Here is a 24,008-nt window from a genome sequence, read left to right as displayed (position 1 = left end):
GGATCCAATATTTTCTTCTGGCCTCTGAGGGCACAAAGCCCACCTGCATACAGACACATGCAGACAGAATACACACACACAAATTGATGTTTTTGTTTTGGTTTGGTTTTTATTTTATTTTTATTTTGTTTGTTGAGCCAGGGTTTCTCTATGTAGCTTTGGCTGTCCTGTACTCACTTTGCAGACCTGGATGGCCTAGAACTCACAAGAATCAGCCTGCCTCTGCCTCCCTGAGTGCTAGGATTACAGGACTGTACCACCGCACACGGCTCAAATTGACTTTTTTTTTTAATCAAATCTTTTTTTCAAAGGAAAAGACATTTTGATGAACGTGCAATTATGCAGAGTGATTATGTAGATAGAAGAGGACAGAAAGAAGGGTTGAAGAGGTCATAAAGCTACACACAGGTTACAGAGGCCCTAGGGCCTACCTTTGTCTCTTGTGGGCAGATTTTTAATTCTTTTTAGATTATTTTTAACCCAGCAAGATGGCTCAGTGGCTAAAGGCGCTTGCCCTGCAAACCTCAGTTCAATCTATGGGATTCACATAAACTGGAAGATGAGCATCAGTCCCAGGAAGTTGTCCTTTGACTCCACTGTGCACTGTGGCATGCATGCCCAAACGCACACCATACGTAAGGTAGTAAATAAAAATACATTTTGAAACTAAATTATTCTTAAAATAAATAAATAGTGGGCCACATGTACACTGATACTTGACAACTCAGAGACTGTATTTATATAATCTAATAATTCTTCCCAGGGGTAGTGGCACATGCTTTTAATCACAGCACTCAGGCATTTAATCCCAGCATTCAGGAGGCAAAAGCAGAAGGATCTCTCAGTTGAATGCCAGCCTGGTCTACAAAGTGAGTTCTAGAACAGCCAGGGCTACACATTGAGGCTGTCTCAAAAACAAAAACAAACCAAAGAATCTATATAACATTCTAACATCCTGCAATCTAGGGAAGGAATGAGAGATAACAGGCCTTGGGAAAGGAAAAAAAAATTATGAAAATAAAAAGGATTGAGAGCTTAAGTGTGGGAGTGACAGCCTTTAATCCCAACATTCAAGAGACAGAAGAGAAGCAGCAGGGTCTCTGTGAGTTCAGTACCAGCCTCCTCTACATAGTAAGTTGCAGGCCAGAGCTACACAGTGACCCTGTCTCAAAATTAAATTATTAAGAGCGTCATTCTTTGGTGGCCTTGTTTCATATCTTAAAGCAGTCTTTTTGATTCTTAGTTCCAATTTTAAATATGAAACTATTTTTCTCTTCATCCGTTGGAATTGCATGTCCTCTGGAAAAGTGTACCAAAATCCCACAGTATTATTTTTTTAATTAATTTTTATTTTTTAAATATTAGTTACAGTTTATTAACTTTGTATCCCAGCTATAGCCCACTCCCTCATTCCCTCCCAATCCCACCCTCCCTCCCTCATCTCCTCCTTGCCCCTTTCCAAGTCCACTGATAGGGGAGGTCCTCCTCCTCTTCCTTCTGACCCTAACTTATCAGGTTTCTTCAGGACTGGCTGCAATGTCCTCCTCTGTGGCCTAGCAAGGCTGCTCCTTCCTCAGGGGTGAGAGGGGGAGGCCAAAGAGCCTGCCATTGAGTTCATTCAAAAATAGTCCCTGTTCCCCTTACTAGAGAACCTACATGGACACTGAGCTACCTTAGGCTATATCAGAGCAGGGGCTCTAGGTTGTATCCATACATGGTCCTTGGTTGGAGAAACAGTCTCATGAAAGACCCCTGTGCCCTGTGCTCTGATATATTTGGTCCTTGTCCTCTCCAGGTCTTACTAACTCCCCCTTTTTCATATGATTCCCTGCACTCTGCTGAAGGTTTGGTTATGAGTCTTAATATCTGCTTTGATATGCTGCTAGGTAGAGTCTTTCAGAGGCCCTCTGTGGTAGGCTCCTGTCCTGTTACTTTTTTTCTCCTACATCCAATGTCCATCCCATTTGTCTTTCTCAGTGAGGATTGATCATCTTACCCCAAGTCCTCTGTCTTGTTTATCTTCTTTAGGTGTACAGATTTTAGTATGTTTATCCTATCTTATAGGTCTAGTAACCACTTAAAAGTGAGTATATAGCATGTGTGTCTTTCTGCTTCTGGGATACCTCACTCAGGATGATCTTTTCTAGATCCCACCATTTGCCTGAAAATTTCATGATTTCCTTGTTTTTAATTGCTGAGTAGTATTCCATTCTGTAAAAATACCACAATTTCTGTATCCATTCCTTAATTGAGGGACATCTGGGTTGTTTTCAGGTTCTGGCTATTATAAATAAAGCTGCTAACAAACATGGTTGAGCAAATGTCCTTGTTGTGTACTTGAGCATCTTTTAGGTATATGCCTAGGAGTGGTATAGCTGGATCTTGAGGAAGTGCTATTACTAATTGTCTGAGAAAGCGCCAGACTGATTTCCAAGGTGGTTGTTCAAGTTTACATTCCCACCAGCAATGGAGGAGGGTTCCCCTTTCTCCACAACCTCTCCAGCATGTGTTGTCACTTGAGTTTTTGATCCTGGCCATTCTGATGGGTGTAGGGTAAAATCTCAGGGTTGTTTTGATTTGCATTTCTCTGATGGCTAAGGACGTTGAGCATCTCTTTAAGTGTTTCTCTACCATTCTATATTCCTCTACAGAGAATTCTGTTTAGCTCCTTACCCCATTTTTTAATTGGATTGCTTGATTTACTGCTCTTTAACTTCTTTGATATTATTTTTTCTAATATGTGTTTTTTTTTAAGATATATTTATTTATTCTGTATACGATGTTCTATCTGTGTGTATACCTGCATGCCAGGATAGGGCACCAGATCCCAATATAGATGGTTATGAGCCACCATATGGTTGCTGGGAATTGAACTCAGGACCTCTGAAAGAGCAGCCAGTGCTCTTAACCGCTGAGCCATCTCTCCAGCCCCAATATGTGTTTTTTCTTTTATGTACCTATATAGTTTTAAAGATTTAAAAAAAAGAAAAAGTAATCATTCTTCTCTCAGTGTACCTATAAAAGTCAATGGGTAAGCTTTCCCCTAATCTTTTTTAATTACCTAAGATGGCTCTTTGTTCATGTCTTTGCTTGAAACAAGACCTTACTCTGTAGCTCAGGCTAGTCTGGAATTCACTATGTAGTCCTCAAGCCTCCTGCCTCAGCCTCCCTAGTGCTGATATTACAGGAATGAACCACCAAGCCTGGCTACATAACTATTACCCCCAGGAGGACAGTAACAAGGGACATTCAGAGACTAACTAGTGGCTTCTTTACTGTACTTAAAGATACAGCCACAGCAACAGCCATATATAACAATGCTGGCACTCAGTGTACACTAATGTGCCAAAACACTCTCTGAGATGACATTTTAAACTAGTCAATTTGCTAAAAGTGTCTTCATCTTTAAAACAAAATAAAAGCCACCAGGCATGGTGGCACAGCCTTTTTTAATCCCAGTAGTCAGGAGGCAGAGGCAGGCAAATCTCTGAGTTCAAGGCTGGCCTGGTCTACAAAGGAAGTCCAGGATAGCGAGGGCTCTGTTACACAGAGAAACACTGTTTCAAAAAATCATACATACATACATACATACAAACACACATACATACATACATACATACATACATACATACATACCTGCAGAGGCACCATAGTGCTGTCCTCCTTACAGTAGACTCAAAAAGTATTTTTATAAAAGAAAACACACACACACACACACACACACACAAATCTTCATCCTTTTCTATTAATATGCTTAGTTACCCTGTACTTAGATTGGAACTTTAAAGAGGGTAAAGAAAACGAGCCCAAAAAAAGAAAGAAAGAAAGAAAGAAAGAAAGAAAGAAAGAAAGAAAGAAAGAAAGAAAGAAAGAAAGAAAGAAACAGAGAAAGAAACAGAGAAAGAAAGAGAGAGGAAGGAAGGAAGGAAGGAAGGAAGGAAGGAAGGAAGGAAGGAAGGAAGGAAGGAGAGAGAAAGAGAGAGAGGAAGGAAGGAAGGAACGAAGGAAGGAACGAAAATGAGCCCTCCAAATGGAATGACTTGCCCAAGTTTTCAAAGAAAGTTTAAAGAAAAAAAAAAAAAATCTAGTTTCCTAGGCGTCCTTTCAGTGTTTTTTCAACTATACCATGAAACATCTATGGTAGCATTAACATGATCTGGAAACAATGCCAGGGCACACTGTTCTTTGAAAACAAACCTTTCCTAATTTGTCTGCAATTTTCCAGTGCATCACATTGATCAATAACATGGATGAATTTCACAAGCACCAGCCTTAAGGGAAACAGCACAAACTGCACAGTAACTGCACATGGATGACACTCTGAAAAAAAAGAGAACCCATATGCAGTACAGAAGCTCAGGAGTGAAAGGAGGGTGTAGATACTCTGTATGTTGATCCTGACTTTGGTGATCATTACACAAGTATGTACATGTATCAAAACCACAAGTACTATAAATTTTACTATAGTACTTGTTTGTTAAATTGTATCTTAACAAACCTGACTTCAAAAATCAAAACAAGATGACAAAAACAAACAAACAAAAACCCCTCAGGCTAGTAAAATGGCTGGATGGCACTTTGCTGCTCTTCCAGAGTACCTGGGTTCGGTTTCCAGCATCCACACAGTGAACCACAACTGTCTCTAACTCCAGTTCCAGGGGACCCAATGCCCTCTTCCTTCCACCATGGGCATCTGCATGTAAGTGTGTACATACATTCTCAGAGGCACACACGCATAGATATAAAATAAAATTTAATAAAAAGAAAATTTAATATCTGCCCAATAGCTAAGTAGGTTTTAAAGAAAGGGAAACAGTGAATGAAGTCCTTAACTGCATAATTGCATGTAAACAAGTACAACTTTGAGAGGTAAATAGAGGCAGGAAATGCTAAAAGCAGAACTTACTAAAGAACTATGTGAAAACAGCAAGAAAAAAAAAACCCACATTGTGACATTTGAACTCCTTCCATCTTTTCCTACTGTTCAATAATTATCTTTTCTCTACCCAGGCAATTAGATTTTACCAAAGTTTGCCCCCTGAAGTGGCAGAATTACAGAGGCTCAAGACAGGATAAGCAGTAACTATGACAGCACAGGAGAACAGCAACACACTCAGGCATAGAGAACAGCAAAAGTAAGGTAGCAAGTGAAAACAAATGGATCAAGTGTGAAAACAAGTCACCTCTCACCTACCTTCCCCAGGAAGCTGTTACAGAATAAGAATCTAGGCAAAACAAAAATAAAAAGGCAAGGAACAGAGAATGCCACATAGAAGAATCCCCAAGACAACAGTTAAAACTACAGCATAAATTGTTCCAGGAATGGAAACTACTTCAGAATTTAAAAGGAGGCGAATTAGCTGTTGTTTGTGCATAATGTTAAAAATTATGAAAGGTCATTGTTCTAGCTCTTGTATACTAGACAGATCAAGCTACAAGTGGGGACCCACACTAAAGCCCCAAACAAAAAGAAGCTAGGCTCTTTATTTGACCTTCTGGAGAAATCAGGATTGTAGACATGAGAGGCAACATCCTATGATAACAGATTTCATTAACATGTACGATATTCCCTTTACCTTAGTCCATACACCTACAAAGGGACGCTGAAGTAAACTGAAGGGAACTATAGCTACTTTACTGTTTGGTCTCCCTGTGCCTGCCTTACAAGAAAAGTGGCTTTGAAAGATCAATCACTCAGCTTTTTAGTCTTCCCTTTTATAAGATAGGGTCTTGCTATGTAGACTAGGCCAGCCTTAAACTAAGATTCACCTGTCTCAGACTCCCAAGTGGTAGGATTAAAGACATGTACCACCATGCCCAGCTATTCATTTTTTAAGTTAAAAAATTGTAGCGTGCACTCTACTGCTCATCACATTGGAACACTTTTTATTTTAATGGAAGAAGTGTTACCCTATTCTAGAATTAAAAATAAAGCCAAATAGCTGGGCAGTGGTGGTGGAAGGCAGAGGTAGGCAGATCTCAGTGAGTCTGAGGCCAACCTAGCCGACAAAGCCCTTTCTGGCTGTCAGGAACACCTGACAAAGAGGGTCCTAAGTAAAAAGAAAGCAACACTTACCACAGCAAATAAGCCAAGAAAATAATGAGATAATGAAACACAGAAGGAGAAGGATAGCACAAAGTAGGTCATTTCTGAGATCCAATCAACAAGCAATACTGATTATTATTCTCCAATAGGGGAAAAGGCAGGCAAGGGGAGCAAAAAGGGAGAAAATATGCCCTAACTAAGGAACTATGGAAAAGTGAAAGGTGTAATTCTAAATCTCAAGCCTAAGTAGTAAAATTCAAAGACTATTCATCAAAACCTTGTCATAAAACATAAAGGTAGTAAAAAGGAGACATAGAGAGATATGGGTAGCCTTTAAAAGAAAAGGGGACCAAGATAATATTTTGGACAAAGAGGTCCAACTCATTTTAAGCAAGGAAGGAAAATCTGGGCTAAAAAGACTAGTAAGACATAGACATATATGTTTTGAAAATTAAATTTGCCATAAACGTGTTGAGGGGTTGGTCTTAAGCTTGTATATTGTTGCCTGGATATACCTATCCTTGTTGTGTAAAGCTATCTGATTGGCTAATTAAATGGCCTATACCTGGGCAGGGCAGAATAGGGTTAGGCGTGGCTAAGGTTCTCTGGCTTTTTTCTTTCTTTCTTTCCCAAGAGCACAGCATACACAGAAACGGCAGCATGAATCTAACAACACCTTTCAGGGGACTTTGACATGCCCAGTACTGTGTCTCTCCTAAAAATATATATATATTTATTTATTTATTTATTAATTATGCAGTATTCTGCCTGCATATGTGCCTGCATGCCAGAAGAGGGCATCATATCCCAGTATAGATGGTTGTAAGCCACCATGTGGTTGCTGGGAATTGAACGTAGGACCTTTAGGAAGAGCACCCAGTGCTCTTAACCTCTGAGCCATCTCTCTAGCCCCAGTTCCCTGGTTTTTGAAGACAGGAGAATCACAGGAAACAGAGGGATAAGAAGAGAGAAAGGAGGAGGATGACACAATGGGTTAGATGGAGAAAAAAACCACGTGAGTGAGGAGTAAGGACTCCAATAACGGCATGGCAAGGCCCAGATAAAGAATAAAAGCAAGTATTCATAAGATTATGGATGAAAGGTAGCCTAGCTAAAGATGGTTAAGGCAGATGGCATTAGATGGCGGCTGGGAGATGAATGGTGAAGTTATTGAGACAGCACAGATGAAATATCTGCCCAGCCCAAGGTAAATAAGGCAATTATAAAATTTAACAGGTGTTTGTGTCTTATTTGTGATAGCAGGTTAGTTAATACAGTTGCAATAATTCTAGGGATAATGATAATAAACATTATATAGCCCAACACTAATTTTTCTTATTTACTACAACAGAAATGTAAATAATGAATAGTGGAAGGCTACATAGCAGTATTTTCCTGATTTGGTTTTGATTAAGTAAGTAGATGCTCATGATACTGGATCACTGTTGTGAAAGAAAAGGCAAGCTACAGAACAACAGCCTCCTGAGCTGTCCTCAGGAGAGTTACACCTCACTGGAGTCAACCTGACTTGAATCTTGTGCCATAAGGGGGAAAAAAAATCTCACCAAAATGCTGAATAGTGACAGCCTAATAATCTTCCAGAGAAGCCCTCCAGATCAGAAGTGTATAAATGACTGGTCCATAGAAGGCCATGGGATCAGATACAAGAGAAGCAGGTAATACAAATAAATCTTAATCTCTTTTTATTTTCGGTTTTTGAGACACAGTCTCTTCATGTAGTTATGGCTGTCCTGGAGCTCACTACGTAAACCTGCTAGCCTGGAACTCACATAGATCCACCTGCCTGTGCCTCACCAGTGCTGGGGTTAAGGGTGTTCACAACCATGCCCATGCCCGGTTTTCTTAATCTAATATACTGAGGTGACTATGGTTGAAAAGCCTTCTAGGGCTATCTAACATGACCACATGCCATAATAAAAATAAAAATAAAAAACAAGAAATCCCCAGGTTGTTCTCTAGGTCGCTGCATCATCCCTCCTCTACTGTGTCAATGCTCAGTGAAGATAGCCAAGCCTACCATTCCAAGGAGAATGAAACTGGCATGGGAGCCCTGCTGCCATTGCACACCTTCATTTAAAAATGTCTCAGAAAGAGTGTGTGCTGACATACACCTTTAACTGCAGCAGTCAGAAGTCAGAGACAGGCAGACTGCTATGAGTATGAGGCTAGCCTGATCTACTAACACGTTATAAGCGAAACAGGGCTACATAGTGTGACCCTATCTAAAAAGGAAAAATAAAATAAAACAAAAGACCTCCTGTGTTAAAGGACTGTTCTCTACTGCAATGTTCAAAGGTGAACCGTTTAAGGTAGGGAGTGACTACATCATTAAGCTCTGCCTCATCAGTGAGTTTATCCATTCACTGATGACATTCTTGGGAGGTGGTGAAAACTTGGAGGTGAAAAGGAATGGGCTCCTGGAAACATGTTCTTAAAGGCCAGATCTTGTCCAAGGTCTCGTCCGTTCCTTTGTCTCTTTCTGCTTCACAGATGAAGAGTTGAGCAGCTCTGATTCATCAGCCTTTTCAACCATGATATCTTTTACCTCAGGCCTAATTAACAGAACCAACCAACCATAAACTAACACCCCAGACACTTTGAGCCACAATAAACTACCCCACTTTCTCTTTGGGAGTGGCGGGGAGAGGTCCAAGACAGGGTTTTTCTGTGTAGCCCTAGCTGTGCTAAAAACCAGGTTGCCCTAGAACTCACTGACGAGCCTCCCTCTGCCTCCCAAGTGCTGAGACTAAAGGTGTGTATCATCACCACTTGTCTACCTTTCTTCTCTTAAACTGCTCTTCTTCTTTTTTTTATGTAAGAACAGCTCCAGGTTCATATTTTATCTGTATCATGAATAGTGTAGAAGGATGGACTCAAATGTGGTTCTACACACAGCACATTCTTATTCTTGGTCAGCCATCCATCCCAGGAATGGTAATGTGTACAAACATTTCTTACTAACCCCCGGTTTTCTTTTGTTTTTTTACTAATTACAGTTTATTTACTTTGTATCCCAGCTCTAGCCCCCTCCCTCATACCCTCCCAATCCCACCCTCCCTCCTTCATCTCCTTCCTGCCCCTCTCTAAGTCCACTGATGGGGAAGGTCCTCCTCCCCTTCCAACTGATCCTATAAGCTGCTCTTCTTAAGTAGCTTACCATAGCAATAAAAGGCCAACATATGATATATGTATATATGTACATCATATATATATATATATATATATATATATATATATATATATATATCACACACACACACATGCATGTTTAGCTTTAAAAAATTCTGCCAAATAATTTTCTATAAAGTGGTTTTTTTGATCAATATTATCACCAGTGGTGTGAGAGTTTCCTGTGTTCTACATTTTTGCTGACACTTAATACTGGTTTTTAATTTTAGCCTTTGTGGTTGGTATAAGAAGTTAATTCAGTCAAATGTGGTTGTACATACCTTTTAACCCAGCACACAGGAGGTAGAAGCAGGCAGTTCTGAGTATGAAGCTAGCCTAATCTACAGAGAGAGTTCCAAGACAGCCAGGGCTACACAAAGACCCTATCTCAAATGACCAAAAATTAAAATTAAAAATTAATTAATTAAATGTCAAATGTGCCAGGTGTGGTGGTGCACACCTTTAATCCCATATGGGAGGCATATACTGGCAGATCTCTTGAGTACGAGGCCAGCCTGGTCTATAGAGCTAGTTTCAGGACAGCTAGAGTTGTTTGTCTCTAAAAACAAAACCAAACAGAAAAAGTCAGGTGTGCCCATCACATGGCAGTAACCCCAGTGTTGTTGTGGGGATGGGGTTTGAAAACATTGGGACTTGCTGGTTGGCAGGTTCAGGAAGAGACCCTGTCTCAAAGTAATAAGGCAGAGTGACATCATGGGTTACTTATTCTCTTTCCCTGGCTTCCACACATGCACAGATGGAAAAATACACCCTCATACACTCATGTGCATACACCACACATATATATCACAAATACACTCGTGTACACATACACACACAGATCACAATAAAAAATGGAATAATGAAACTATATTGTATCAAAACTTAAAGGATTTAAGAGGATCTAATGGCTGGAGAGAGAAATGGATAGACATATGATAAAGCAAATATAGAAAAAAATGTTAGTGGTAGAATCTAGAAACTGAGTGTTTAAGTGTTCTTTGAAGAATCCTCTTACTTTGCTGAGTGGCTTAATCTAATTACATTTTCAAACAATGGCAATTCTAGATAAGTGTACTAAAGGGATGTAAAAATTAGTTAGCACTAAGGAAAACAGTGAAAGAGACATAAGAATGGTAGATTTTTATAAGTATAATGGTAACTTTTCCGTAAGTATAAAATTATTCAAAAATAAAAAGAATTTAAAATTAAGTCTTAAAAATAGCTTAATATCACAAGAAAGTATGTATTTACTGAACGGTGTACTTACTAGAACGCCATTTTTAATAAAATTTGTCAAGTGGTTAAAAATAGAAAGAAAATATTAAATAGTGATTATCACTGGATGAATCCATTTTAGATTTTTAGTACTTTTTATATTTGTCAGACTTCTAGATATTCTACAATGAACATACTATTTTTAATAATTTAAAATATAAAACAGTAAATGCAAATGTCACTTGTGAATTTATGCCAATGGAAAGAAGGCAGGAGAGAAACACATGAAATATAGGAGAACCAGAAGATTGTGGACCAGAGTTTTTCTTGTAACAATCACATAACTTTATAGAATAAACTCCTGAGACCAAAATACATACATGGTCACAGACAGCTCCTGTTTTCAGAATGGAAAGGAGGGAAGGGTAAGTGACAGAGAAAGCAGACTATTGCCCCCAGCAAGAGCACCAAGTTGCAGATCTCATAATGATCTTCTCTGTCTACTCACTACTACAGCACCATGGCAACTGGGAACCTCAGAATATTAAGGAAAGAGCACTGAAAGAAAATTTGGAAAGCTCCTGGCGGGAGAACGAAAACTCAGGCAAGCCAAATGAGAAATGCTAAGAAAAACATAAAGCACCCTCACAGGACTATCTATAAGCAATGCCATGATGAGAACTGCAAACTAGAGCCAGTTCCTCACTTACCACGTTAAAGCTCGGCACAAAGGAGGAGAGAGGGCAAAGGCATGCGATTTTAATAGTGCTTATTCTCAGTGTAAGTAAGATCTGTAACACTGATGGTACAAGTTTTCTGTAGCCAAACTTTTCAGCACTAAACATCCAAGCTTTATGCAAAAGACTTATAAAATGTCTCTGGTCAAAACATTTTATCAAGCTAGGCATGGTGACACAAACCTGTAAACTTAGCATTCAGGAGGGAGAGAGGCAGTATGCTCATGTGTTCAAAGCCAGCCTGGGCTACAAAGTAACTTGAAGTCTAGCCTGAGCTTCATGGTAAAACCCTGTTTCAAAACCAAAATGAGAAAATTATACCACATAAAAGTTCCTTGTAACCTTAACAATAATAACAAAATATTCCAGGACTTGGAGGCTACGGCAGATTTTAATTCAAGCCCAGCATGTCTCAAGCCATGTCTCAAGCAAACTTATAAACAAACATTTGGACCACATTATATTAGGTGTCGCACATTTTATATCCCTGAAAGCTTTTGCAGCCATTATTTAATTTTATCTCAATCACCAGGCTTTAATGAAGTCATTAAACTGATTAAAGTCATAAAACTGAAGGAGTTTAAAGTGATACTAAATAAAAAAGAAAACTTTTAATTTCTTTTTATGCCAAACAAAAAGTTTAGCTATAACTAAAAAGTTCTGTTCTTCATAATTGAGTAAAAATGGTCATCTTCATCATGTTTATGAAACTATATCACTAGTGTTAAGGAAGTGGCAAAATGGTGCTGCCACTGCTCAACTATAGACTGTAGAAAGACAAGTCTCCCTTTCTTTTTCCTTGCACCAAATAATTACTAGCAACCATACACATATTTCCATGAGTTATTAACTTCCTCTCAAACAAGTCCCTGGTCACTATCACAAAAGGTAGGGTACAGAAGTGCAAGTGTTAATATAATTAAGCCATTTCAGCAGGACCAGGTGTGGTGGTGCACCTCTTTAATCCAGCACTCAGGAGGCAGAGGCAGGAGGATCTCTGTGAGCCAGCAGAGTCTAAATAGTGATTTCCAGGCTATCCAGAACCAAAAGAGAAAAAGAAGTGGGGAGGGGCAGGTTCAGCAGATAAAACAACTTACTGCCAAGCCTGATGACCTGAGTTTGATTCCAGACAGGGTTTCTCGGTGTGGCCCTGACTGTCGTGGAACTTGCTCTGTAGACCAGGCTGGCCTTGAACTTAGAGATCCACCTGCCTCTCTGCCTCTGCTAGAATTAAAGATGTGCATCACCACCACCTGGCTTTACTTTTAATTATTGGGGGGTGGGGAGGTGTTTGTCCACCCTAACCACTGAGCCATCTCCTGCAAGCCTGACATGAAAATTTTAAAATAGTTTTAGCATATTAGGTCTGGAGGTACTATAATGTATTACTTACATAACATGTCAGGCTGGAGAATTCAATCTATGATACCCACACCACCAAAAAAGGTAGTTTATAAAAGGGTATGACCTCATTTCAGTATAAAGAAATGTATATAAACTGGAGAGATGGTTCAGTGGTTGAGACTACTGGCTGCTCTTCCAGGGGCTACAGGCTCCATTCCCAACATCCACATGACTGCCATAGTAGTCTATAACTCCAATTCAAAGGCATCTGACACCTTATTCTGGCCTCTGCAGACATTGTACATGTGGTATACAGGCACATGCAAGCAAAATACTTAGACACAGAAAATATAAAAATTAAGAAAAAAAAAAAGAAATATGTGTATAAGGGTTTATACTGGAGAGATGGCTTAGTGGTTAGGAGCAATGGCAGTTCTTCCAGAGGAGCAGGGTTCAATTTCCAGCAGCCATATGGCTCCTCACAACATTTTGTAACTCCAGTTCCAGGGAATCTGATACCCTCACACCAATGCACATAAAATAAAATTCAAAGAATTATAAAAGAAAAGAAATATGGGCCTGTGTACAATAAATATGTGCCAATAAAAAACAGATGAAAAGTTTTTTTTAAAAATGTGTGTAGCATGGCATGATGGTTAAACACTTTGGAGGCAGAGGCTGGAGGAGAGTAGAGAGTTCCAGGGTAGTCAGAGATACATAAGAAGAGCCTGTCTCAAAACGAAAGAGAAGCATGAAAGGAAATAAAATGCACATGTATAATATGGGTAAATGCAAAGAAAAGGGTTCTGAGGAGCTGGAGAAATGGCTCAGTGGTTAGGAGCACTTGAGTGTGGCTCTCAGCAGCCACAGTAGTCAGGCAACTCAAAACCGCCTGTAACTACAGTTCCAGGAAATCTAAATGCCCTCTTTGAACTCTAAGGACACTGCCTTCATGTAGCAGAGACACACATAATCAGAAATAAAAATAAAAAATAAATTTAAAAAAATTCAGACAATTAAGGAGAGTATCACAGAGTAATCTCTGGTCAGTGGATGTATAAACCTTTAATAATTTTCTATACTGTTCCTTAAAGCATTACTTTTCATATACGTTTTCTATCCTTTTGAGATAAGGCTGACTGAATGAAAGGTCTGCTAAGAGAAATTGTAAGTGTGATGAGTAGCTGACAGTATGGGCTCAGACTAGTTTCCATATTCAGTCCTGTGACCTTAGGCCTGTTATGTCTCAGTTGTGGGAATAATAATACAACACCTGCCTCACTGGTTGTGGTGAAGATTAGACATGACGCTCCACAGAAAACAGCAGAGTCTGACACACACTAAAGCACTTAATGAATGTTATCTATTAATACCATTAATAGATATTATGTTATCTATTAATGTTATCTATTAATACTTTTCTAATAAGTCACTGAGAAAACATGGCAGGGTTATTAAGAGACTGGCAAGACAGCTCAGTAACAGAACTAAATAATCATGAGGACTGGGGTATACAAGCAGCAGTACACAGAAAAGATAATGTGGGAAACAGAATAGGCTGAACAGCAAAAGATAGGCCCCATCACTCAAAGCAAGACCAGATTCTCTACACACCTTACCTTAACATCATTATAACCTATAGAGGAATTTCTGCACAGAACTCAGTATAGTTTTTTTTAAAGTGTACAACAATGAAAGAAGTTATCCAAACTTACTCATACACTGTCTGTTTTCTATCACAGGAAAAACTACAGATAATTTCTAATTACAAAAGAGCTTACACCACAATTCCCAGCACTCAGGAGACAGAGGTAAAAGCAAATCTCTCTGAGTTCCAGGCCAGCCTGGTCTACAAAGTGAGTCCAGGACAACCAAGGCTACACAGAGAAACCATGTCTCAAATTAAACAAACAAACAAAGTAAGTCCTTAACCAGACCAGTCATTCAGTATTTTGACCACATTGTTTTAAGATTTTAAAGATGTTTAAGAGAAAATTGAGATGGAGTTTCACATATAAACGTGATACAGATTTAAGAATCATAGCACCAGCCAGGTGTAGTGCCGCACGACTATAATTCCAGCGATTTCGAAGGCAGAGGCAGGCGGATTTCTGTGAGTTCGAGAACAGCCTGGTCAACAAAGCCAGTCCAGGACAGCCAAGGCTACACTGTGAAACTCTGTCAGGAAAAACAAAACAAACAAACAAACAAACAAACAAAAAAGAATCCCAGTACCCACTGGGAATGATGACACACAACTTTAATACCAGCACAAGCTTTGAGGTCAGCTTGGTCTACAAAGGGAGTTCCAGAACAGCTATCTCTACAGAGAAACCCTGTCTCAAAATAACAAAAACAAAAAACAAACAAAACAACCCAGAAAACAAAACAAGAATCACAGTACCCTAAGAAGTTAAGGACCAAAATGTGGGAAATAACTTGCTTCTAACTGGACTTTAACCAGGAATTCAGCATACTAGTTGGCAAAACTGTGTATAATGTTGTTTGACTGAAAGCATGGGTTAAAACACGACATGGTCCATTTTAAGTATGCAGAACAATCTGACTTTAAGTGGCATCAGAGAAACCAAAACAGACAAGACAACTTTATTAAATGCCACCAAATCACATACTAGTCACCAAAACTAAGATGTACACTAGGCTTTTAACAGTCTTTCGTTTTTTTATTTTAATTTTATTTATTAATTACAGTTTATTCACTTTGTATCCCAGCTGTAGCACCCTCCCCCCTCCCTTCCCAATCCCACCCTCCCTCCCTCTTCTTCTCCTATGCCCCTCAGTCTTTCTTAAGTGTTCAATTAATTAATGACTCTCAGAGATATATCGGCCTAACTATAGTTGATAAGCCCAGGTTGATCTTACCTAACAATAAAAATGCTAAATAGTTCTTCAATGAGACTTACCTGTTCACACCAAGCTATAACTATTTCTTAAGCCCTTCTTTTCAAATACTTGGGTAATAAAGCTTAGGAAGTGATTTACCCAGTCTTTCAGTGACTCTGGAAAAACATGATGCATTTCTTCTCCATCCCTAGAAAAGTCTATTTTCTGATGCAGCTCATCCATCAGACCACTAAGATATTTACTAAGCACCCAAAATCAAGCTCACAGCAATTACTCCATTTTGTTTCAGATGGCTCTAGTTAACACTAGTGAAGAATGGGTTTGTCCCCTTGACCTTCATCAAGCGCAAAGGATCAGGCTGTTCATTCTAGTTGCTGCTGGTCAACTCAACCACCTTCTACTTAGTATTCAAAGACTGAGCGTGGTGCCTGAATCATTATCTTCACTTTTCAGAAAGGAAATGAGGTCCAGGAAATTATGGATTGCCAATGATCACATAGAATTTAATTAGCTGCAGATGTCACTGAAGCCTTCCCATCAAAGAAAGAATTTAAATTCCTCCCAAAGGCACTACCGTATCCACAGGTGACATGGATCAAGGAAGAAACCTCGTTCTATTTGGAACACTAGCTGAGAAGTCAGTGGAAACTGGCAACCGTCTCTTCCCAGGCTGCTGATCACACTCCTGCCCACAAGCAACCACCATGAGAGTGTGGCAACAATGAGGCATCCAAGACATTCTCAGGCAGTCATGCCACTGGCCACACAGCCTCTGCCTGACAGTCACGGACTTGGAAACGGCTTGGCACCTACACCCTACCTCAGAATATCATCAGCTGAGTTTCCGGTAACAGTGTGTATTGCACCATTGCCAAACTCAATGTCCTAATCCAACAACTGAGCATTATGTTTCACATAAAATTAAGTTAAACAAGTTTCTCAAAGAGCAATGTGACTTCAGAGATTTAGCATTTGCCGGTCTTTCTCAATAGGGGACTATGACATTTGAGACTTATTCTTGGTTGTATGGGATGATATCCTACATTAGAAAAGTAGTGGTGGTAGTGGTGCTGAGACAGCATCTCTCTATGTAGAACGTCCTGGAACTTACTATACAGACCAGGCTGGCCTCAGACTCACAGAGATCTATCTACCTGCATCTGCCACCGGAGTACAGGCGTTAAAGGGACGAGCTGCCACATCCAGCTCTACTGGAAAACGTTAGAACCACCAGTCCTCTGTCCTCCAAATGTGAGCAGCTTTTGCAGTTCACAACTCCCACACACTTCCAAATGACACTGAGGGAGAAAACACCACCAGTTCTAACTTAAGGGTCAACCTAAGTGAACCATAAAATAGCAAAACATGTTTACATAGAGTCCTAATTTCTAGGCCCTGATGCTAACTCTTCCTTTTGACCTAAGGTCAATGGTTAAATATAATACTTTTTCAATACTTTGTTCATTCACTCCAGAAAACTAACCTTAATCAGAAATACTTAACAAAAGTTAAGAAAGAAAAGAAAAGAAAAGAAAAGAAAAGAAAAGAAAAGAAAAGAAAAGAAAAGAAAAGAAAAAGAAAAAAAGGTTGTAAGATCAGGCAATGAGAGTGAAACAATTACCAAAATTCAACTGGGACATTTGAGTTTAAATTCTCAACCTTAACCAAGTTATTTCCCCTCATCAGACCTCAGTTTCCTCATATACTAAAACAAAAGCGTTCAGTTAGTCAGGCAAGGTAGTGTGTGCCCGTAATCAGAGCAATCAGGAGGCTAAGCCATGACAAGCCCAAGTTTAAGGTAAGCATAGGAATAAGAGATCCTGAACAATACATAAATATAGCACTAAACTTTAGCTAAGTTATCTGCTTCAGTGCAAGTCCCAGAAAGCAGGAAATAGAACATAACTAAGTTGCCCTGACCTCCACATAGCAAATATACACTAACTGCCTCATCTTACAGAAGCTAGGATTCCAATCCCCATGGATAACAGCGATTACCAGAATGGAATTTTACCACATAATCAATATCTTGAGTATATAAAAAGAGGCCTAATTATTTTACAACCCATTAATAACAGCCTATCAAGATAATAATAGTAGCAGTACCTACCCTAACTTGTGTTTATCTAGGTTAGAATTATAATATTTAATCTCAGTGGACATTAGAATTACCTGGATAACATTTTGTTTATTTGTTTTATTGTATGTGTCTGTGTGTTCAGATTTCTAGGGATGAGGATTATTTCCTAAGGTTTACTCATAAAACATATGATCTAAACTCTTTAAGCCTAAGAACTAAAAAGCAAATGACTAAACTAGTTATCTAATCAACCATCAATCAAAGCATATGGTAGATTACTCCAGTAATTCTAGCACTCCAAAGGCCAGAGCAGCAAGATTAGGACCTTAATGTCTGCCGGGCAACACAGTGAGTTTGAGGCCAGCCTGAGTTACATGAGACCCTGTCCCAGAACAAAACAAAAAACAATTACTTTAACATGAGTGAGGTGCCACATACCAGTAATACTTGCACTCTGAAAGTGGAGTAGAAAGGGGAAGAATTTAGGGGAGTTTAGAACTACATTAGACCCAGTTTCAAAACAAACAAACAAAACCATCAGCACTGTGCATAGTTTTAGCACTCAGGAAGCAAAAGCAGGAAGGTCTCAACAAGCTCCAGATCAGCTTGCTCTATACAGCAAGTTCCAGTCCAACCAGGGGTAATGGAAACCTATCTCAAAATATAAAAACTGTAAGAAAACCACAAGAGCTAAAGTGGTTGGGTGTATGTATAAGCCTACCATGTGTAAGGCATATACAGGCTTTAATCCTTAGTACTGATATGGGGAAGAGGAAAAGAAGACTACAAATTTGGCCAAGTCTGCAAAAACATCCTACCAATCAACAAAGCTACAACATTGATGATCAAAGTACTACAGAAGCTGAAATTCTTCAACCTAATTCTTGTGTCATACTGAAGGACCTAGCATGTATGAAGGATGGAAAAAGCTGAGGGAACATGTAGGAAAAGATACTCACTCCCCAAACCTGAAAAGTGAATCATATCCTAGTCATAGAAGATGGGCTGGGTGAATGAAGGTAAAGTTAATATATTCTTCTTCCTTTCAGAACATAAGCGTTGAAAATAACAAGACAGATTAAACACATTAACCGTGAAGTGACTCTTCTCACCTCATGTGAAAGGCCAGACCATCCTGTAAGCCGGAGATCCCCAAGTCAGAAAGTGTATCTGAGCTGACAGAAGCTGGAGACAGGGATCCCTCCTTCTCCTCTAGGTCCAGCTTCACCAGGTTACTGATCTCATCTTCCGAGTTGTCTTCAGATACAGACCCAATTATGAATCGGGAGTGCTGGTTCAGCTCCAGAGTTTTGGCCAACGGAGAAGGTTCATCCATTATTCTTTCAAAATAAGCTCTCAGAGCTACCGGGAAATGAAAGAAAATAGGTTATAGGTAATAACCTATAGATGAGGACACTCAAGAAAGTAAGTCATAAAGGACAAGTGGCTGTCACATAGAAGACTGGCGAGTCTGAGAACTTAGTTCCTTGGGTATTTCTTTTTCTTTTTTTTTTTTTTTTTTAAGGGTTTACACAGGGTTTTTCTTTATATCCTTGACTTTCCAGGATCATGCTCTGCAGACCAAGTTAGACTCAAACTCACAGAGATTCACCTAACTCTGCCTCCCAAGTGCTGGGATTAAATACTGACTTCCTTGGCATTTGTATTCCAGGACATTTGTTACCTCTAAGAGAGGAAAATAAAGGTCGTGGTAACTGTACTTATATATTAAAAGTTTATTTTCCTCAGAGAAGTATTTCTCACAATCTGTAAGCATTAACCACCTCTTCACTAACTCAATGATACTGAAGGGATAATTATGATCAGTGGGACACCTTTACCGTAAGCTGTTGTGAGACTGTAATTCATCTGTAGCACTGTGGGTAATGAATGCTAAGAGTTTAGGAAGACTAGCAATTGCTTGAACCTCAGTGATTAAACTACGTAATGATCACCTGGTTCCAAACACCATACAATGAAAAGTTATGAATGTTACTAAGCATACACATTTAAAGAAAACAATGAACGAACAACAACAACAAAAAAGACTTGTTTTCATGAGTTTTTCCCCCCTTCAACTGATTATTTAAAAAAAAAATCTACCTCCAAATGTCTATTTTTGGAGTTCAATTCTGTACATAGAATTAAGGTTGAGAAAGTGAATCTATTACCAAATTTTAAATCTGTTCTCAAAGTAGTTGATGCATCATCTCAAACACCATTTTTTTTAGATACAGGACTTTACTAATCAGGATTAGCTACTGTCAATAGCTAACGAACAAACTTAACCAAAAGCAGTTACCAGTTCAAAGCTCCATAACAAGAGAACACCAAACTAAGTTAAAAGTATTCTTTCCCTTCAAAATACTTATTTTAAAAACTTTCACTCAGCTAGGTATGGTGGCACATGCATTTAATTCCAGCACTCGGGAGGCAGAGGCAGAGGCAGAGGCAGACAGATCTGGGCTATAAATCTATATGTCCACTTAGCACTAAACAATTTGTGGCTTAACCAATCATTTCAATTCAGAAAATGATTCCCAATCCTAATTTTAAGGTATTCCAAGATATAATACTATTACTAGAAAACAATGCATTTATTGATAATTTTATATGCTATAAGCTACCATCAGGCACAAAAATATGTGGAGAGCAGTGTTTGATTCCATAAGACAAGAAAATGCCAAGACATTTTTTGGAAGGGGTTGCTAATAGTTCTGAGAATTAAATCCAGGCCTTCACATGTAAGACAACTGCTCTACCATTGAGTGATACCCTTTGCCCTCTTCTGTTTGTTTGTTTGTTTGTTTGTTTTGAAATAGAGTCACAACAGGTTGCTCAGACTGACTTTGAACTTGCTCTGTGGACCAGGCTGGTTTTGAAATGTGATCTCCTGACTGAGCTTCTTAAATAGCTGGGATTATATATCTCTGCCACAAGATCTGACTCCTTTTGTAAATGTCTGGATGACAGTTAAGTATGTTAAAATTATACATTCACCATTCTTTCTGGTGTGATTTGTAAGTCAGAGGTTATCTATTTAGAGACAAAACAGTATTTTCAAATATTAGGACAGTAAGATTCCCAAAATGTGATTCCTGGACCTGAAGCTGCTATTAGGGAACTTGTAGGAGTGGGAATTCTTGGGCCTACCTTAGACCAACTGCTCTGAAGCTCTAGACTGAGGTATAACACTGTGTTTTCTAAAGCTTAAGAACCACTGTGCTGTTGAGTGTATTGGCACATGCCTTTAATCCCAACAGAGGCAGGCAGATCTCTGTAAATTCAAGACCAGCTTGGTCTACATATCGATTTCCAGGACAGCCAAAGCTGTTAACACAGAGAAATTCTAACTGGAAAAAATGAAAACAAAAAACAAGAAAAAAGCCAGGAATACAAAAATATGAACTATAAGTATACAGAGGGGAAAATAAGAAAGAAAAAAGACTGTAAAGAATACATAAACTAACTTTTATTTTTAAAAATAGCATACATACATAATTAATTAATAAAAAAACATAGAAGTGAGACAATGAGGGGTGAGGAAGAGGGCTAAGGGGTGGAGAGAGGAGAACAAAACAGGACAACACAGGGGAAATAAGACAAAACATTACTTTTTCTGCTATGTAGAATCTAGACTTAAACATATCTGTGTGTATATATACAAATATATATGTATATATATATATGCGTGTGTGTGTGACATGTTAATAGAAAGTGAATATTCAAGGTAAAGAAGGGGACCAATAAGGGTGAGAAGAGGACTGACTGGGAAGGGCAGTGCAAGGGTGAATGAGACACATATACAATGATATACATGTATGAAAATGCCAAAATGAAACCCACTATTTGTAATTTGTATATTCTTTATACAAATATATATATAAATATAAATTCTGGACCAGAGAACTAACTCATTAGTAAAGCACTTCCTAGCATAGAAGAAGTCCTGTTTCAATCCCCAGCAATGGGGGAAACTGTCTAAATTTACTATACATTTACATTGCAATATTATGTTTCTTTTTTTTTAAGTCTCCAAATTGTATGGAGTTCAGTCTAAAGCAAAGTCAAATCATTAGAAGAAAAAGGGGAGTTAGGGGATAACAAAAAAGGAAAAAGAAACATTCCAACATACTGACCACTTTAAAGAATATTAAAATCTACAGCAACAGAAAATAATTTAAAAAAATAAATAAAGGTTGGCCAATGTTTTGGGAGGGGCAAAGGAGAAAACATCCCACAGCCAGGCTAACTGCAAACTTCTATAACTGAGGATGACTTGCCTCCCCCTCCCAACAGCTGGAATTACAAGTGTATACCACCACAGCTGGCTTACAGCTGCTGTCTTCCCATTCGAATTTATAATGTGACTGAAATCTGATGATCACAAAAACAAAATGAGATTCATGAGAAAGTAATGATTCTTTGAAATCACGGAAGTAGAAAGGCCCTTGCTAATATCATACAGTTCTTGTACTGATAAATGGAAGGCTCAGCACAGCCAGCTTCAAACTGTCCTCTCCATCCTGACGGTGCCCCGGCGGCCTTATCTCAAGGGCTGCATAGACTGCACAGCTCCCTGTCTGACAGCTGACTCCCATCCAGCTGCAAGCACCTGCGCGGAACACTGCTCCCCAGCACAAGCATGCACACCACCAGAAAGGGAGGTCATGCTGGAAAATCACTGAGTGGCCGTCCAGACACTCTAGAAGCTGCCACAGCCTGTCCCATTTCCATTGATGCTAGTCCTCAATTGAGAGAAAGTAGTGGGTCACCACCATTGTCAGACTCCCGCTCGCCTGGGTTACTCAACCTAAGTCTGCCAACACTCTTTGTGAAAGGCAACAGAAACCCCACAGTTTGACCTCTTAGCACATGCAAATTCTTACTACACTGTAAACATATGAGTTTTATTTGAAACTGACCTCTTATAATTCTTAGTGTCTCAGCAGATATCCGCCTCCAAAAAGAACTAAACAAAGAGAAAAACAAAGATTTGAAGGTTGCTTTTTCTGTTTTTTTATCCCAATTTTTTTCTCAATTCCAGTTTTATTCAGTGTAGTACAAAAATAGTAAAATTCAAAGCACCATGTTTCTTTGTAAATATTACTTAACTTCAAGCATAAATAAAATTTAGTTGTTCATCTCTTAATTATATAAAACAAAAACACTTCCCATTCAAAAACTTTATTATTTCTAAACATAGCAAACAATAATTCAAGCTTATCATTTCATAAAATAGCTTTTCTGAAAAAAACTATACTCAAAATAAATGTATTACAACACTTATTATTTCTAACATTTCAATAAAAATAAAGTAATAGAGAGATAATAACTCAATTCTCTAAAACTCAGGCTGAGTATGCTTCTAAATGGTTCTAAGTATCCACAAGACTAGAAACCAGGGAAAGGGCAACATTCCCATTATACTAAGTCCTTAAACTCTAAAGGGCCAAAGAAGTCTATTTCCCAGTCAGGAGGCAGAGGCAGACAGCCTGGTCTACAAAGCAAATTCAAGGACAGCCAGGGCTACACAGAAAAACTCTGCCTTAAAAAACAAAAACAAAACTGAAGAAAAAATTAAAATCTTCTAAAATACTCATGTGTATATTCCACTGCAAATCCACTAAGTCGGATCTGCAGTTGGAGGGGACATAGGTATCTGAGTCACCTCCACTTTTATTTTACATGTACGGGTCTTTTGCCTACATACACATCTTCGTACCTCTTGCATGCCTGGTACCCGTGGAGGCCAGAAGAGGGCATCAGATTCCCTGGAACTGGGGTTACAGGGGGTTAAGCCACCATGTAAGCACTAGGAATAGAATCAGGGTCCTCAGCCAGTGTTCTTATCTGCTGAGCCATCTCTCCAACCCCAGGTTTTTTGTTTTGTTTTGTTTTGTTTTTTCCAGACAGGGTTTCCCTGTGTAATAGCCCTGACTGTTCCAGACTTTGTAGACCAAGCTGGCCTCAAACTCACAGAGATCAGCCTGCCCATGCCTCCCAAGGGCTAGTATTAAAGGCATGTATCACCATGCCTGGCCAGATTTTTTTTTTTAATTGGTTCTTTTGGGAGTTTCATACAACATACTTAGATAATACTGACTGTACCCTAGATACCTTAAATTTAAATTCAGTTGTTAGTACTAGTATCTGGACGGCTAAGTTAGAAGGATGGTCAATTCCAGACCATCCTGGGCCACATGAGACCTGTTCTAAAACATAAAAGGGTAAAAGCACCTGTACCAAGTATGGCAACCTGAGTTCAGTCCCAGAATATAGCAGGTTGTCCTCTGACCGCCACAGGTATGCTATGGCTTGTGAGCGCGCGCGCGCGCGCACACACACACACACACACACACACACCCCACAATAATTAATTAATGCTAAAAATAAAAAAGGAAAGAAAAATGTAAGAGTTAGTTGTTGGTAGGAAGCTAGTTAGATGGCTCAGTAAGATGTACTTGCCACCAAGCCTGAAGATCTGAGCTTGATCTCTGGGACCCACATGGTCAGTAAGGACTCCTGA

General features: G+C 39.1%; 1 protein-coding gene across 6 annotated transcripts in view; it reads right to left on the bottom strand.

Moving 5' to 3' along the window:
* The window catches only part of Acaca (acetyl-CoA carboxylase alpha), a 260,615-nt gene that overhangs the window by 179,999 nt on the left and 56,608 nt on the right, over nt 1–24,008 (bottom strand). For 4 of the 6 annotated variants that reach the window (XM_055620098.1, XM_055620096.1, XM_055620097.1 and 1 more), the window contains 2 exons: nt 22,405–22,451; nt 18,592–18,841 (listed from right to left, as the gene is read on the bottom strand). In XM_055620098.1, coding sequence (XP_055476073.1) covers nt 18,592–18,841; nt 22,405–22,451 — 297 coding nt within the window. Of the gene's footprint in view, nt 1–18,591; nt 18,842–22,404; nt 22,452–24,008 lie in introns of those variants that run through there. The other 2 variants (XM_055620094.1, XM_055620095.1) reach the window with 1 other exon arrangement.

This window comes from Psammomys obesus, unplaced genomic scaffold (genome assembly GCF_907164565.1).
Source record: "Psammomys obesus unplaced genomic scaffold, mPsaObe1.curated_primary_1811, whole genome shotgun sequence".
Lineage (NCBI taxonomy): Eukaryota > Metazoa > Chordata > Mammalia > Rodentia > Muridae > Psammomys > Psammomys obesus.
Note: the sequence above shows the minus strand (reverse complement) of the source record. Positions and strands in the feature narration are given on the sequence as shown.